The 15698-nt window shown below is 46.3% G+C and overlaps 1 protein-coding gene across 4 annotated transcripts in view; it reads right to left on the bottom strand.

Annotated features, from left to right (window-relative positions):
• Positions 1–1393: 1393 nt before the first annotated feature.
• Positions 1394–15698, bottom strand: part of ALG2 (ALG2 alpha-1,3/1,6-mannosyltransferase) — an 87020-nt gene continuing 72715 nt past the window's right edge. For 3 of the 4 annotated variants that reach the window (XM_073587676.1, XM_073587677.1, XM_073587675.1), the window contains one exon: positions 1394–3724. In XM_073587676.1, coding sequence (XP_073443777.1) covers positions 2822–3724 — 903 coding nt within the window. In that variant the 3' untranslated portion in view covers positions 1394–2821. The remainder of the gene's footprint in view (positions 3725–15698) is intronic. The other variant, XM_073587678.1, reaches the window with a different exon arrangement.

Here is a 15698-nt window from a genome sequence, read left to right as displayed (position 1 = left end):
CCCTACCGTGGCGCTTCCAGGGACCCCGCACTGACCGAGGTAAGAGACCCCCCCGCTACCTGGGTCGGTCAGCCAGCTTGGGGATTCCTGACGATCCAATGACGGACGATCTGTAGGGAATCCAGTCCTCCAGGAACAGGAAACCAACTGGTGTGTGGGAGAGGTGCCGCCTTTTTTGTATCTGTAGGTGTAGGTTTCCTGTTCCTGAAGGGCGGATCCCCTCGCTCAGGTGGTACTGTCATGGACGATCGAATAATGGGGCATCATCTTGGCCTCAGCTTCTCTAGTGTATCTCCCTAGTCTTGCAGCGAGTGCTGTGAGCCTTTATTTAGCAATCTCTAGGGCTTCAGTTAGGGTCAGGTCTTTGTACTTGTCCAGCTTGGTCTTAAGGCCCCGTCTCACATAGTGAGATCGCTAGCGAGATGGCTAATGTGTCACCGATTTTGTTACGCAACAGCAATCTCGCCTGCGATCTCGCTACATGTGACACGCAGCAGCAACCGGCCCCCCTGCTGGATATCACTGATGGTGCAGCAATGTCCTGGACTATTTTCTTTGTTGTCAGCGTCCCGCTGGCAAGCATGCATTGCTGTGTTTGATCGCTGGATCTTTGCTGCGTCGCTGAAGAGATCTGCCTGTTTGGCAGCTTACTAGCGATCATTTAGTGACGCATCAGCGATCCCTACCAGGTTGTATCATTGTCGGGATCGCTGGTGCGTCGCTAAGTGAAACGGGACCCTTATTCTTGATATTTACACCCTTCTGTATTTCTGTTAGTTGGCTGACTTCCCTTCGTGCCACCTTGATCTTCGTCTCCATTCTTCTCTTCCAAAGGGGACATGTACTTCTGTTGTTCTTGCTGCTTGTATAGCCAAGCACTTCCATGATTGCTGAGGCAGTAGCACAGAACAGTTTATTAGTTTGAGTTGTGGCGATAGGTATTGATGCAAGTGCTCTATTGGCATCTTCTAGCATACTGTCTGGTGATATTTCTTTGCTGCGCCTTGGCAAGTCGATCTCTGGTATTGATGGTATTTCGTTTATCCAAGATCATCTGTTTCAGATCAGCTGCAGTCCTCTCTAGTTGCAGAATTGGTCAGGATTTTCAGGGGCTTCACATGTTGTTCTTCCAGGCCTTCTTGTGGGGTGGATCTGCAGTGCAGTTGATCCATCTCAAGTTGTGATAATAGCTATATTATTGTGATATATATCTCTAACAGCATGGAGTGGAGTGTTTTACTCTTTTCTTTGGATAAACCAGGATAATATAATAACCATTTGACATACATGCTATTATACACGTATAATAACAAAATAGTTTTGTTTACTATTTTCTTTATTTTCCTATAATTTGTTTTTACATCAACATAAATAGAAGAAAATGCTCATAAAATGACCAAGAAGAAATGTTTTATTTATTTATTGTTTTCACTGTGCAGTAGGAAACTTTAAAGGGAATCTGTCAGTAGGATGAACTCTCCTAAGCTGTCTATATGGGCAAAAGTTGAATAAGAAGTTATCTTGTATTTTTTAATCTGTAAATGAGCTGTTCAGATCCATGTGCCAGACACAGATCTACGTGAGAATCTGGATTCAGAGCTTACTTTAAATGAAAGAAAACGTTACCAGTGTGAGACAAGTGAAGACTGACACTTTGCTCTCATAATCACACACAGCTATGCAAAGAGATTGGAACAGTACAGCAGAAGTGAACTTTGCAACATTATACACATTTGGAACAAGAATTGTCCTCTCGTAGTGCTGTTAGCTCTGCTGAAGAGCTGTACCTGAATATGACCAACAGTACAGCAGAGATGAACCTTGTCTCTTACCAAACACAGTTGCAGTGAGATCAGCTATGCTACACTGTGTCTCTCCCCTACATTGGCTGCCTGCCTGCTTTGTCATTACAAACACATCTGACGTTGTCCTCTTATAGTGCTTCAGCTTTCATCTCAAGAGCAGCCAGTGTGTGGGGGAGGGGCAGTATAGCAGAGCTGACTGCACTGTGATAGGGCAACTGAAAGTGTTTGTAATTAGACAGTTAACATACAGTATGTTGTAATGTGTTAGGCTCTGATCTAACTGCAGAGCTGTGTAATTATGAGAACAAAGGGTCAGTCATTATGTCTCACACTAGTAATGCCCCTTTATATTTGAAATAAGCTCTGGAGGCAGATTGTCTAGACCATTGTCCAGCCCATAAATTTCAACAGCTCACTTACATATTTAGAAAAAAATGTATTTCTCAGATATAAAACACCTTGTTATCTGCCATCTGCTATTTTATTTCCACTTTCCATGACCTATATACAGCTTTTGAGGGTTGATCCTACTGACAGATTCCTTTTACACAAGCAAAAAAAGAACAGAAACAAACCAATATTTCTTTACATCGATCTAGAACATGAACCCAGATATTTTTGGTGCTTTTGGCATGCCTAAAGACCAGATTACATACTTCATTTGAGTCTGGAGTCCTGCATTTAGCCATATATACACCTTACTATGTCCAACATTTTGCACCAGTATGTCAGCCAAAAATGGGTCAAAAATACCAAATTTGACCAAATCTTTAGATTTTCCCCATTTATAGTATCCTGACTTAGGTTTCACATATAATACTGCAAATCTTGACCAAATAGTAAAGAAGTATGAAAACTAAGGTAACATTTGTAGACTCAAAATTATTTGCTTTTCAGTAAAACTTCAGGCTTGAGCCTGAATGGCTTCAAGCCAACTGTCAATTTAAAAACTAAGACTTCTTCGCTTTAACATGTTCAGCGCAACATTTTGGTAGTCTGACATTTTTGGGTGAACGTCATTCTACCAGCTTACATATGTAACGGTACAACTGATGTGAAAATGCATCAGAAGAAAACTTTTCCACAACTCTTGCATGTCCAGACTTTCCCATTGTCATTCTAAGGGTAGGATCTTTAATAAACTTTTGCATTGCATCAGAAAAAGCTTCACGTGAAGGTGCACATAAAAACCCTGTAACATTATCAACAACAGACTCCAGGGGACCACCGGAGCTAACAGCTATTACTGGACAGTACATGTACATAGCTTCTAGTGGGACAATCCCAAAATGTTCATTGCTCGGAGTATATAATATACATGTGCAATTCTGAAGAAGACAAAGCTTTTGTTTATGAGAAAAAGATCTTAAGAAAGAAACATGGTTGCTAATGTCATAATTAACTGCAAGTTGGGCAAGTTCTTGATAATGTTCAACATTCTCTGTCACTCTCTCATCGTATCCTCCTGCCACAATGAGGTGAACCTTCTCCCAGTCTTGCAAGCTTACTTTATCTCGAAGCGTACACAGAGATTCCAGTGCTAGGTTATGTTTTTTCTTTCTCTCATATCGGTTGATGGAAAGAAATACAATCTTTCTCTTTGCAGGTACAAATTCTGTAAGACCATCAGAAACACAAAGCTGGAAGTTGTCAACATTCAATGATGGATATAAAACATCGGGCTCTATATGAGATAATGATGTAAATGTTTCTTTAAAGATTTTAGCAGTGTACTGACTATTGACTAGAATGCAGTCTGCCGTGCCAGTAGTCTTCTCTTCCAACCAGTCAATTGGAGTTCTATAGATCTTCTTAGCCACGGATATCCTCTGAGTAAGTAGCTGGTCTGGAAAATGGCAATAAAATAAGACACCTTTCGGGTTTCTGGCCAGTTTGAAAATTGGAATGCAGGCAGACACCTGGGGAAGCAAAAAAAAAAAAAAAAACCGAGACATAGCTCTGTAAAGTTTACCAAGCACTATATTCAGATGCATTTTTTCTCTTGTGGTAAATATTTGCTAATATATCGTCAAACGGTATTAAGGAATCTTCACACGTGGTGTAAGGGCAGCAGATTTTTCTGCACGTAAAACCAGAGTGTCAAGCATATTTCACCCAGCATTAAAGGGGTTGTCCAGGCTTTTCACATAATCTCAGGGCATATCTGGGCTGCAGAATTGTGACAATAAGTAATTTACTTTATGTCACTAGTTTGCATGGTTTTGTAGATATTCTGAACAGAACATCCAAGGGGAGGGGGGGGGGGGGTGTTATGGCATTGAAACGACAACTGGTCGTTTCCTCCTACGCGACTAAAAACATGCCCTCTGTAGCAACAACCCCACCCTCCATAGCAACAGGCACTCCCCGTCCACATAAAGAAGCCCTCCTCACACAGTAACAAATCCTCCCCGCCTCTCCATTCTGCCCCCTTCTCCCTGGCGCTATTCCCCCCTCCCTGCCGCTCCATTCCCCCCCACCAAGCCGGTCCGTCTCGCCAGGTCTTCACATTGCCAGTGAAAGTGCAGCAGGGAAGGAGCGGGTCATGTGACAGGCTCTGTGCACGTCACTTCAGCCTGCCTGTCACATGACCCGCTTCTTCCCTGCTGCACTTTCACCGGCAATGTGAAGACCGGGTGAGACGGACCGGCGTGGTGGTGGGGGAATGGAGCAGCAGGGAGGGGGGGGGATGGAGCGGCGGGAAGGATTTGTTAATGTGTGAGGAGGGCTTCTTTATGTGGACGGGGAGGGCCTGTTGCTATGGAGGGTGGGGTTGTTGCTACAGAGGGCATATTTTTAGTAGCGTAGGAGGAAACGACCAGTTGTCATTTCAATGCCATAACACACCCCGCCTTGGACGTTCTGTTAAGAATATCTACAAAACCATGCAAACTAGTAACAAAGAAAATTACTTATTGTCACAATTCTGCAGCCCAGATATGCCCTGAGATTATGTGAAAAGCCCGGACAACCCCTTTAATCATGCTATTTTGATGCATTTTTTCCCATTCACTTAAAACAATCAACATACCGCAGCTTTGCAAAAATGCTCACATCCACAAGGAAAAATAGACAGCATGTGCATGACATTTCAGAAATCTCATTCACTTTGCGGCTACTAAAAAAATACAATGTTTTTTTTTATCCTTGAAAAAACGTGTGATCAAGCCATTCCAAGCGATTCTCAGACATACAATGCAACTCTCTAAGGACTGACAGGTTCATTTTGGAGATTTGTTTTTACCGCAATATTTGTATTTTTTGTTATTTGTGGGATGAGTTGTATTTGTCAGTGACAGCATTTTAGATTACATTTAACTTATAACATTTTATTAATTGTATGAGGGGAAAAAAATTGAACAACAATGCCTCTGTTTTGGATGTTTACGCTATTCATGTGCTAAACAAATAAAGAGTTTACTTTATTCTATGTTCAACCTGATTATTGCAGTAATAAAATTATTTCGTTTTGCTCTGTATTACTTTATTACAATGTACTGTAGGAGAGAAAATCGTAGTTACTTACCGTTAATGGTATTTCTCTGGGCCCATGACGGCATCACGGAGAGAGGGGATCGGCCCCACGGGGACAGGAAACCTTCAGACAAAAAGGCAGAACAACTTTAAGAAAAAGAACATTTCTATAATCATTAAACTGCGTAGAGGAGACACCACGTGGCTATTTGGCTAAACTGTATTTACAATAAGTGCGTACCCCACGCGTGTAGGGAGGGAATATACGGGTGCCGTCATGGGCTCAGAGAAATACCGTTAACGGTAAGTAACTACGATTTTCTCTTTCCCCCATGACGGCACCACGGAGAGAATTGCAGAGACTATCTATTAGGGGGGGACCACTGCCTCCAGCACCCTTCTACCAAAGGTTAGATCTGAGGAGGTGGCTAGGTCCAGCCGATAGTGGTTAAAGAAAGTTGAAGGAGAGGACCAAGTAGCGGCTCTACATATCTGCTCAATGGAGACGCCTGCTCTCTATGCCCAGGAAGTTGACATCACTCTTGTGGAGTGGGCTGTTCTGTCTGGGACGCTCGCCCCCTGCGATGAGTATGACAAGGTGATGGCGTCTCTTATCCACCTCGCCAGCGTGTTCTTTGATGCCTTCCGCCCTTTTCTTGGTCCCTGGAAGCACACAAAAAGAGACCTATCCTTTCTACACTCCCTGGTGGCCTCTAGGTATTCAATTAGGCATCTCCTAACATCTAATGTGTGTAATACCACTTCTCCCCTGTTTTTGAGATTGGGGTAAAATGAAGGGAGGGAGATTTCCTGGGTTCTGTGGAATTGGGATGCTACCTTTGGCAGGTAGGCTGGGTCTGTCCTAAGTACCACCATATCCTCTAGGATCTGAGTAAACAGAGGGAAGGCCAACAGGGCTTGAATGTCACTGATTCTGCGGGCCGATGTCAGGGCTACTAAGAGGGAGGTCTTGAGCGATATCCGTTTTAGAGGGGCCTCTTGTAATGGTTCAAAGGAAGGCTTGGACAGGGCTTAGAATACCAAGTTTAGGTCCCAGGGAGGAGTATTTAGGGAAGGTATTGGCCTGGATCTACCGGCTGCTTTGATGAACCTGGCCACCCAACTGTTCCCTGCCAAGTTATAGTTGTAAAGGGCCCCTAGGGCCGCCACCTGAACTTTCAATGTACTGGTAGCTAAGGCTACTTTCACACATCCGGTGTGTGGGGTCCGGCGGCGTGCGGCGAAAAGCCGGGCCGCCGGATCCGGCCTGCAGCCGTGACACCGGATGTGTGTGCGGCGTCTGATACGGCTCGGACGTGATTTAAAGGAGCCGCAGCAGGAGGTGGACAGAGACAGCCGCTGAGAGAGACAGCTGCTGAAAGGGAGGTGAGGAGAGGGGAGGGGAGAGGAGAGGGGAGGGGAGAGGAGAGGGGAGGGGAGAGGAGAGGGGAGGGGAGGGGAGGGGAGGGGAGAGAGACATGTGGGGTTAACACTCCGTATCCGGGCGAGAGAATCTCTCTCTCTTGCCGGGCACTTGTGGGGTTAACCCCACAGAGAGATCTCTCTCTCTCACCCAGACACTGTGAGTGTTAACCCCACAAGTGCCCGGCGAGAGAGATCTCTCACAAGTGTCTGGGTGACAGAGAGAGATCTCTCTCTCTCTCACCGGGCACTTGTGGGGTTAACATTCACAGAGTCCGGGCATGCGCTGTGGAAAAAGCCGGTCCGGCGCTGAGAAAAAACGTTGCAGAGAACGTTTTTTCCAGACGCCGGACCGGCTGTTTTTGCCGGATCTGGCAAAAACCGGATACGCCGCATAGGCATCAGGCGCAATGCGGCGATAATGAAACTCTATGGGGAAAAAACCGGATCCGGTGGCAACAGGCGCCAGATCCGGTTTTTACACTTTTCGCCGCATCGCGCCTGATGCACAAAAACTGATGTGTGAAAGTAGCCTTAGCCTTGATCTAAGCCCTTCTGCAGGAACTCTAAGATCTTTGATAGAGGTACCACCCCCCCTGCACTGGTATTTGATACCGAGAGGAATTTCCTCCAGATCCTCCCGTACAGTCTGGTGGTTACTGGTTTCCTACACCATAGGAGAGTGGACACTAAATTTTTGGAGAAGCCCGTTGGTCAACAGCACCCTTTCAAATTCCAGGCCGTCATATGTAGGTTCTCCACCTGGGGGTGTAGTACTGGGCCCTGTGAGAGCAAGTTCGGAATATCCGGGAGGACCCAAGGGTCGGAGATGGATATTCTCCTCAACCACGAGAACCACGTCCTTCTCAGCCAGAACGGGGCTATTAATATTACCCTTGCCCTGTCCTCCCGAATCTTCCTCAGAACTAATGGAATTAGTGCTATTGGAGGAAACGCATAGGCAAGGGGGAAGTGCCAGGGAATCATAAGGGCATCCAGGGCTACCGGGTTCCCGGAGGGGTCTATGGAGCAGAAGGTTTCCACCTTCCGGTTTGTACTGTTAGCAAATAGATCTATGCTGGGTTTTCCCCATAGTGTCGTGATCGGAGTTAAAATTCCCTGGTTTAACTCCCACTCCCCCTGTCTTAGCTGTGTGCGACTTGGGAAGTCTGCCGTCACGTTGTCTGTTCCTTTTATGTGTAGTGCCGTCAGTGAGCCTAGATTTCTCTCTGCCCACTGGAAAATTGATTTTGTCACTTCCCTTAGGGCATGGGATCTTGTCCCCTCCTGATGGTTCAAGTAGGCTACTACTTTGCGGTTGTCCGAAAATACCCTTACGTGGTGGGACTTGAGGGAGTTCAGAAAATACAGGAGGGCGAGTTTTACCGCTAAGAGCTCCTTCATATTTGAGGAGGCTCTTTCTTAGTCCCTCATCCAAACCCCTTGTGCTACTGGTTGTCCAAGGGGCCCTCCACCCCCTGGGGCTTGCGTCTGTGGTAAGGACTCGAGATATCGACAATACCCAAGGGACTTCCCGGGCTAGGTTGGATGGTTCCGCCCATCACTCCAGTGAGTGGGCTGTTTCGGGTGTAATGTCTAACCGCCCTTCTAAATCTCCGTGAAGAGAAACCTCTGCGGCTAGTATCTCCCACTGGAGATCCCTTGTATGGGCTTGGGCCCACCGTACAGCCGGGATGCAGGCTGTCATTGAGCCGAGCAGGGACATGGCTTTCCTTAGTGTTGTCGCTGTATGAGTTTTCGCAACTGTCGCTATCTGCTTCATGTGCATCATTTTCCCTTCTGGGAGGCGACACTCTTGTCTGAGCGAGTCTATGGTGATACCCAGGTACTCTTGCACTTGGCTCAGGGTCGTCCGAGATTTTGGCAGATTTAGCAGCCAGCCTAGATTGGATAGTGTTTCTATAGTCCTGTTCAAGCTGATCCCTGCAGTGAGAAGGGGAGTTGCCTACCACTAGAAAGTCGTCTAGGTATGGAACTATAAGTACATCCTGCTCCCTTAAATGTGCCATGAATTCCGCTATGATTTTTGTGAAAACTCTCGGAGCAATGGCCAGCCCGAATGGGAGAGCCTTGAACTGGTAGTGCCTTATTTCTCCTTTCATAGTAACTGCTATCCTGAGATACTGGCGATAGTCCGTGTGTATGGGGTCGTGATAGTACGCGTCTTTTAAGTCGAGTACTGTCATAAAGCAGGCTGGAAACAGCATTTTTACTGTGGATTTTATTGTTTCCATCTTGAATGGATGGATTATCAGACACTTGTTTAATCTTTTCAGGTTTATTATCGTCCTGAATGTCCTGTCTGGCTTCCTCCACAGGAAGATAGGGGAATAGAAGCCTTCTCCTTTTTCCTGGCGGGGGACCTTTTGTAGCACTGATTTCTCCACCAGGTTCTGAATTTCTTGTTGGACTGCTTCTTGCTCTTCTGCTGTCTTTGCGGGGTCACTACAAAAGAGGGTTTGGGTAAGGTGTGGAAGGTTAATTTGAGGCCTGTTTTTATCATGTTTAGGATCCAGGAACTGTTTGATATTTTTTCCCAGGCTGGGAAGAAGTGGCCTAATCTTCCTCCTACCTGGGAGACACCTTCATTGGGGTTGTTTCTTGTCCGCTGGTTTCCCAAACATGAACCCTTTCCCTTTTCCTCTCCTGTCCTCCCACTTATCCTGGGGGTTTCTAAGCGGTTTTCTCTGGATAAATTTCCTGCTCCGAAAACGTTTGAAGGGGAAATTGGACTGGTTGGGGAAGTATTTCTTTTTATCCCCTGCTTTGTCAAGGATGTCGTCCAACTTGGGGCCGAACAGGAATTTGCCTTCACAGGGAATAGAGCAGAGTTTGGATTTAGTCTGCAGGTCCCCCGTCCAGCATTTGAGCCAGAGTGCTCTCCTTGCCGCTTTTGAGAATGAAGCTGCCCTGGCTGCCAGTCGGATTGAATCCGCGGATGCGTCTGCCAGAAAGGCCGCCGCTCCTCATCAATGGGACGGAGTCTAAAATCACGCCTCTTGGGGTTTTGTTTTTCAGATGGCTCTCCAATTGATCTAGCCACACCATCAAGGCTCTATCCGTGCATGTGGCGGCTATGGCGGGTTTCAGTCCTCCTCCGGCTGCCTCCCAGGAACCTTTTAGGAATGTTTCCGCTCTTTTGTCCATGGGGTCCTTTAAGGTTCCCATGTCTTCAAACGGCAGGGCGAATTTTTTTGATGTTTTCGCTATAGCTACATCCACTTTTGGTGCTTTCTCCCAATAAGAGCAGTTTGGGTCTTTAAAGGGATATTTCCTTTTTGGAGTCAGGAGGCCCTTTTTTTCCGGCCTTTTCCATTCTTTCTGTATTAGTGCTTGTATTTCCTCATTCATAGGGAACGACCTTCTCTTCTTTAGTTCCAACCCGCTGAACATGGCGACTTGGATAGTTCTTTTGGGCCTGGTGTCTACCTGCCCCATAGTCGTTTTAATTGCTTTTACTAAGTTATCCGTTTCTTCAATGGGGAAACAGCTGCGACCCCCTTCTTCGGAGGACGAGGAGTCGGATACTGAACTTTCTGAGTTTGATGATGATGAAGGTTCACTCTCCCTGTCGCTGAGGTCTGACTCGGGGTCTCTGGTCTTAGCTTTCCTATGCTTTTTGCTTCCTCTCTGAAGGGTTTTAACGGTGTTTTCTACCTGGTGTTTGATTAGGTCCCTCAGATTGGAGGTGAACCTTGGAGATTCTTTACAAATCGTGTGGTCAATGCACGCTTGGCAGAGCCTTTTCCCCCACCCTGTGGGAAGCTCTTCTTTACAGAGTGGGCAAATCTTATGGTTAACCTTCTGCGTACACTCCTTTCCCTAAAAGAGAGGGACCCTAGTTACAGTCTGTACATTCACGTAGACAACTTACCCACCAAGCCGAAGAAGGATACCGGATCTGAAGGGACCACCAGGTCTGCCGAAGCCTTGTTGTCATGATCCAGGACGGGATTTCGCTTTGGCCCGTCCTGGTCAGACTATGGGTTAATTGTGCTGCCTCTCTCTGGCAGAAGGAGGCTATTTAATGCTCACTGGACCTAGGTCCGGTGTCAGTTATACTCCTGCCCTCGGCTGAGTTAAGTGACCTCTTGTATACGTGTGCCTTGTGCCTGATAACTTGTTGCTTGTTTGGTTGTGATCCGGTTCTGTCCCTGTTACGAGTTCTGCCTGACCCTCTTGTACCGCACTGTCCTCTCGTGTATGACCCTCTGCTTGTGACTCGACTGCTCTCTGCTCGTTCCTTTGGTACCACACCACCCTCTTGTGTATGACCTTTGGCTTCGTCTGACCTCCCATCTGCTTGTACCTCCTGTACCTTGTTCGCCCGTATTGTGTATGATTCTCTGGTTTGCCCGACTCTGAGTGTTCTTCCATTTCAGTAAGCAGGACGCTAAGCCTCGCCCCCTTGTGGTCACGTGACTGTAGGTCCCGTGCCTGCTTGCTAATACTTCAGCGTTCAGGTCCTGTGCTTCTGTACTTTCCAGCTGTTACTGTTCCCGGGACCCCTACAGCACTGGTGAGTCCCTGCTCAGCGGAGGCTGCATGCCGGTGCTGTCAGGAACCTGATACTTGTCTTTTGGGGACACTGCTCCACTGGACTCCTTGCTGCGACGGGACTCCGAGCGGCTGCTCCTGCTGTATCGCTGCGGCTGGTCCTTGGGATCCTTCTGGCGACTGCCGCAGTTGCCGCTGGCGCCCTGTATCTGAGGGCATGTCCGGCTGCAGTTGTTCCTCTGGAGGCTCACTCATTCTTGCAGCAATCTTTTTTTATACTCTCGGCGCCCCCCTCCCCTTCCCCTCCAGTCCCTGCCGTATGGGGGAGTGAGCTTTTTTTTTCCCCCCCTGCCTGGGTGTGCGCCGCCACTGCATCTTTCCCCGGCATTCCGGGGTACCCAGAGATGCATTGCGCGCCCGGCGTCTGACGTCACTAGGCTCCGCCCCCCGCGCGTGCGCGCTCTGAGATCCTTCCCAGAGATGCATAGTGGCGGTGGAGACGGCCGCAGGCCCCTGCACGCCGCCTGTGAGCGCGAGCTGGTCCCGCTCCTAGCGTTGCAGCGGCCCCACTCCACCGGGGCTTCCAGCGCCCGCTGACGCCACTGCCCTGGAGACTCCTGGGTGAGGCAGTCTTTGGCAATACTTCCCTCCGCACACCCTGGAGGCCCGCTGACCTTCCAGCGGTGGCGCCTCGGGTCACCACCCCAGCCGGGACAGGGAACCCCCGCTGTCGCTCCTCCAGACTGGTAGGCCCCGGCATCCAACGACAACTGGTGAGTCCATAGGTTCCCTGTGGGGACAGGTAACCAACTGATGCAGGAGAGAGGTACCGCCTTTTTGTCTGTAGGTTTCCTGTCCCCGTGGGGCGGATCCCCTCTCTCCGTGGTGCCGTCATGGGGGAAAGAGAAATCATTTGTTACTGAGAGCTATAGGTTTAAAAATTTTCTATCAGTGGAGCTGTATGAGGGATTATTTGCATGCATGATAAGATATAGTTTTCAGTGATATCATTTTCTAGTACATACAATTTTTGATCCCTTTTTACATTTTTTTTGGAGGTGGAATGAACAAAAGAAAAAGCAAATCTGCAAGTCAAAAAATAATGACTACCCATTTTGTGTTTTTTTTTGTCCTTCACAAAAACTGATGGGTACATATGTCTTTTTGATCACTTATTTAATTTATCTGTCTTGTTGGGTGAGCAAACAAGCATTGTTCTCAGTGCGGGATAAATAATGGTTTTATTTTACGGCATAGGTCAATATGTGTTGCTGCTTTTTAAAGGGAGTGTCCAATTTCAGGAAATGGGCCCAAACTGTGTAAAGGCCCCGTCACACACAGCGATCTCGCTAGCGAGATCGCTGATTTTGTGACGCCACAGCGATCTCACCAGCGAGATTGCTGTGTGTGACGGGGATCAGCAACCAGCCCCCCCCGCCGGGTATCGCTTATCGTGCTCGATCGTCCTGGGCCATTTTTTCATCGCTGGTCTCCCGCTGGCCAGCGCGCATCGCTGCGTGTAGCAGCGAGAGACCAGCGATCAGCGACGCTGGTTTCCAATGTAAACATCGGGTATCAAAGAGCCACGCGGCTCTTAGTTACCCGATGTTTACGTTGGAAACCAGCATGCACGCTGGTTTCTAGGGTAAACAGCGGGTATCCAAGAGCCGCGCGGCTCTTAAGATACCCGAAGTTTACATTGGAAACCAGCTTGCTCGCTGGTCCTGATCTCTGGAGGGGCTGTCTATGTGACAGCTCACCAGCGATCAGCCTAACGATGTCCCAGTGATCCCATCCATGTTGGATCGTTGGTGGGATCGCTGGGACATCGTTATGTGTAACGGGGCCTTTAAACCGCTAAAATAAACTCAGAAGATACTCACCATCTCGGGGTCTACAATAGCCCTTCACTGTTGCTCCAGCCCTGGTGTATTGCCTAGAGGGGCGATGTATGTGAACTGCATGCATCACCGCTCAGTGACTGGCTAGGACTTTGATGTGCTCTTTTGACGTGAAACGCCAGCAGGAAGCAGGCGCTGGACACAGGGAGGGCAAGAACATTGAGTTTTTCATTTTAGTTATTTTACATCGTTCAGGTGCCCACTTTCATGAAAGTGGGCAATCTTGTAAAAAAACAAACCCTTTTTTGCATTGTATTCTGAGAGCCATAACTTTCTTTTTTAGCTATTTTCCCTTACAAAGAGCTCAATGATGGCTTCTTTTCTGTATAGCAGTATAAACAAAATAAGCACTTCTGGCATTCATAATTCCAATTTATTTTGTGGTGCTCACCGAGTGGGATAAATAGTGATATAGTGCATATTGAAAAATTTGGTATTGGTAAAGCTTATTTTTCTTATCAATCCAAAAAGAGTTTATCCTCTTAATATATTGCAGTCATCATATCACATAACACTGTGTACTTACAATTGCTCATTTTGCCTTTCTTCCCAGTTAATCCTTCTCTTTGCTCTATATAGAAACAGGAAGTCTCTTTTCCGCACATGGATCATTCCCCTCAGCTCTTCACCCAGCTGCTCGGCCCCTTCCCTTTTAGGAACTTTTGCAGTGACTCCATGACTTATACAGGGAAGAGGCCTCCTGTTTCTACAAAGAGCTTAGAATGATTCAGATAATCAGTTTTTAATTACATGATGTCATAGACCTAATGGAAAACAGGAGAATTCACTTGGAAGAAAGGCAAAATGAGAAATTGTAAGTACACAGTGCAATATAATGCGGTGATTGCAATATATTAAGAGGATAAAAACGGATGGGAGTGCTTCTTCATCACCCAAGTGGACTTTAGGTGTGATCTTATGATTACGATGATTAAAACACTATTTGTATAGTGCAGTGGATTACCTAACGTGTCACTGTTTGATTGAGAAGCTTATCAGATCCCATATCTCCATTGTCAGTTCTCCAGTTAGCGTAAAAATAATTTCACCTGACGAATAAGTGTAATTAAAAACTACAACTTATCCTGCAAAAAAATAAGCCTTCAAACAGCTTTTATTGATGGAGAAAAAAAAAGCTGGTTCTTTAACCTCTTTCCGACATATGACATACTATCCCATCCATTTGCCCTGGGCATTAATTCCCATGGACGGGATAATAGGTCATACGCGATCAGCCGCTCTCATGGGGGGAGCGCAACTGATCATCACAGCTGACACCCGGCACTAAGTGCCAGGAGCGGTCACGGACCGCTCCCGGCACTTTAACCACTGGAACACTGAGATCAAACATGATTGCAGCAATCCGGGAGCAGGCAGAAAGGCTGTCAGCTGTGACAGCCCCTCTGCCTTTGGATCGGAGACTCCGCGGCATGACGCAGGGTCCCGATTGCTCCCATGGTAACCCGATGTTGTCATGACAACATTCGGGTTACCAGAGCTCAGAGACTTCCTGTCATGCGCAGTGCATGTCAGGAAGTCTCTGATGTCAGTGTGCAGCGCTGACAGCATATATGGCATGCAGATCTGCATGCCAAGTGAGCGATCAGCCTGCACAAAATCAGTGTCCCATAGTGGGAAACAGTGTAAAAGAATTAAATTTAAAAAAATTTACCAATTGTAAAAATATTTAAAAAATTAAAATAAAAAAATCAATATCTATTCCATCATTAAATCAATATTTGAATAAAAAAATTCTAAACAATAAATGTACACATATTTAGTATCGCTGCATCCGTAACGACCCGACCTATAAAACTGTCCCACTAGTTAACCCCTTTAGTGAACACCATTTAAAAAAAATAAAAAATAAAATAAATTGCTTTTTCATCATACCGCCGAACAAAAAGTGGAATAACACGCGATCAAAAAGACGGATATAAATAAATGTGGTACCGCTGATAACGTCATCTTGTCCCGCAAAAACCATATAGCTCCATCACCGGAAAAATAAAAAAGTTATATCTCTCGGAATAAAACGATGCAAAAAAATATTTTTTCTATAAAATAGTTTTTATTGTATACAAGCGCCAAAACAAATGTACTAACCCGAAAAATAAAACTGCTTTATCAATTTTACCACATGCGGAACGGTATAAACGCCTCCCCCAAAAGAAATTCATGAATTGCTGGTTTTTGTTCATTCTGCCTCCCTAAGATCAGAATAAAAAGCGATCATAAAATGTCATGTGCCCGAAAATGGTACCAATAAAAACGTCAACTTGTCCCGCAAAAAATAAGACCTCACGTGACTCTGTGGGCCAAAATATGGAAAAATTATAGCTCTCAAAATGTGGTGAGGCAAAAACTATTTTTGCAATAAAAAGCGTCTTTTAGTGTGCGACAGCTGCCAAACATAAAAACCCACTAGTTAGAGAAAAACAAAATAAAAAAATGTATTTATTTCTATTTTCCCATTAGGGTTAGGGTTGGGGCTAAAGTCAGGGTTGGGGGCTAAAGTTAGGGTTGGGGCTCAAGTTAGGATTAGGGTTGAGATTAAGGTTGGGATTAGGGATGCGTT

The sequence above is a fragment of the Dendrobates tinctorius genome, unplaced genomic scaffold (genome assembly GCF_039654945.1).
Source record: "Dendrobates tinctorius isolate UK_male_01 unplaced genomic scaffold, ASM3965494v1 ptg000102l, whole genome shotgun sequence".
NCBI classification, from domain to species: Eukaryota; Metazoa; Chordata; class Amphibia; order Anura; family Dendrobatidae; genus Dendrobates; species Dendrobates tinctorius.
The sequence above is the reverse complement of the archived record's forward strand: the minus strand, read 5'-3'. Positions and strand labels throughout refer to the sequence as shown.